The sequence below is a fragment of the Seriola lalandi genome, unplaced genomic scaffold (genome assembly GCF_002814215.2).
Source record: "Seriola lalandi dorsalis isolate HSWRI2012SDOR001 ecotype SW California unplaced genomic scaffold, Sedor1 jcf7180002005119, whole genome shotgun sequence".
Lineage (NCBI taxonomy): Eukaryota > Metazoa > Chordata > Actinopteri > Carangiformes > Carangidae > Seriola > Seriola lalandi.
This window is the reverse complement of record NW_019475773.1, coordinates 1-1,405: the sequence shown is the minus strand read 5'-3', so window position 1 is coordinate 1,405 and position 1,405 is coordinate 1. Positions and strand designations below refer to the sequence as shown.

The 1,405-nt window shown below is 39.3% G+C and overlaps 1 protein-coding gene across 1 annotated transcript; it reads left to right on the top strand.

Annotated features, from left to right (window-relative positions):
* Positions 1–84: 84 nt before the first annotated feature.
* Positions 85–1,363, top strand: LOC111669706 (receptor-type tyrosine-protein phosphatase C-like; the record flags this gene model as incomplete). The annotated part of the gene is made up of 4 exons (XM_023426139.2): positions 85–216; positions 471–561; positions 1,030–1,106; positions 1,327–1,363. Coding segments are annotated over 4 exons (337 nt in total), but the record flags the coding sequence as incomplete, so codon positions are not given.
* Between the last annotated feature and the right edge of the window lie 42 nt (positions 1,364–1,405).

Below are 1,405 nucleotides of genomic sequence, written 5' to 3'. Positions count from 1 at the left end.
AATATTTACAATAACTAGGGTAATGGATAATAATATTGATAATAGAAAACAAGGCTTTGCAGAGTTTCTGGTTTGTGTCTGAAGTGTTTTTCATTGGCTGCTGTAGATGATGAGGAGAACCTGATGCCCGTCGAGCCGATCACAGCTGAGGTTCTGCTGGAGGCCTACAAGAGGAAGCTCGCTGATGAGGGAAGACTTTTCCTGGCTGAGTTTCAGGTATCTGTGTTCCTTTTTTGGGAATGCTTATTTTTGGTATGTTTTTCTTCATTGGATGTTTTACAATGAGTTGGCAGAGAGGGACATGACGTGTAATAAAGGTCCAAGGCTGGACTTGAACACAGGAGGCTGGATGTGCTTGTGAGGGGCCTTGGCTGGTTTCAGAGTAGAAGGAGTGGGACTGGAACACAAACAATTGCTCTGTGTTGTTTTTTTTCTCACTGGGAATTGATATCATTCATTTCTGCTTTCAGAGCATCCCCAGAATTTTCTCGAGGTTCACGGTGAAAGAGGCCAAAAAGCCCTGCAACACCCCCAAGAACCGCTACGTGGACATCTTGCCATGTGAGTGGGAGTGTGTCCAACAACACATGAAGCTTTTCAGATAAATGAGATAAAGGAACTAAGCAGATGTGTGTACTTTTATCCACTCACTGTTTTTTTAAAATCACCATCAGTTAGTATAATACAATGTAACTATGGCAGTGTAAATTTGTCAGCCATCATGGATTTTCCATGCTGTATCTAATGTGGTAGCTATTTTGCTTTTAATATCTCTGCATTGGTTTCAAATCACTGTGAGAAATGCTGAAAATCTGCCTTTTGATTGTTTTGTGGCAATACTGGACTCATAGGATTTTTCACATCACATTGAGATATAACCTGAAATTTAGGTATGAAATTTCACATTTTATATCCATAACAGCTTCATCGTTGAAATTCCAGAAAATTCATCAAATTGCACAAAATTATACACACTGTGAAGAAGGTTTTAACAATATCTAATATGACTTCTCCTCTGTCTTGAACCAGATGATTATAACCGTGTCCAGCTGACCACAGGAAATGGCGAGGCAGGATGTGACTACATCAACGCCAGCTTCATTGATGTATGGAAAACACCAAGATCACACTACTACTTTTCCTATTAACGCTGCTGCTGCTGTGTTTAAGAATAAGGATAAAATTGAGCTTTAGATCATGAAACAAATATGAAATATCTCATTAAAAGCAAAAGCAGTCATGTTAAAGGCAACTCTTGGGGCTTAATAGACACAACATTCATGACCTCTTTCTGACAATACACACCTTGTTGTTTTCTTACTGCAGGGGTACAAGGAAGCCAAAAAGTACATTGCAGCTCAAGGTAAAGTCGTGTTCTCATATTCTTTTATACACTCTGTCAGTA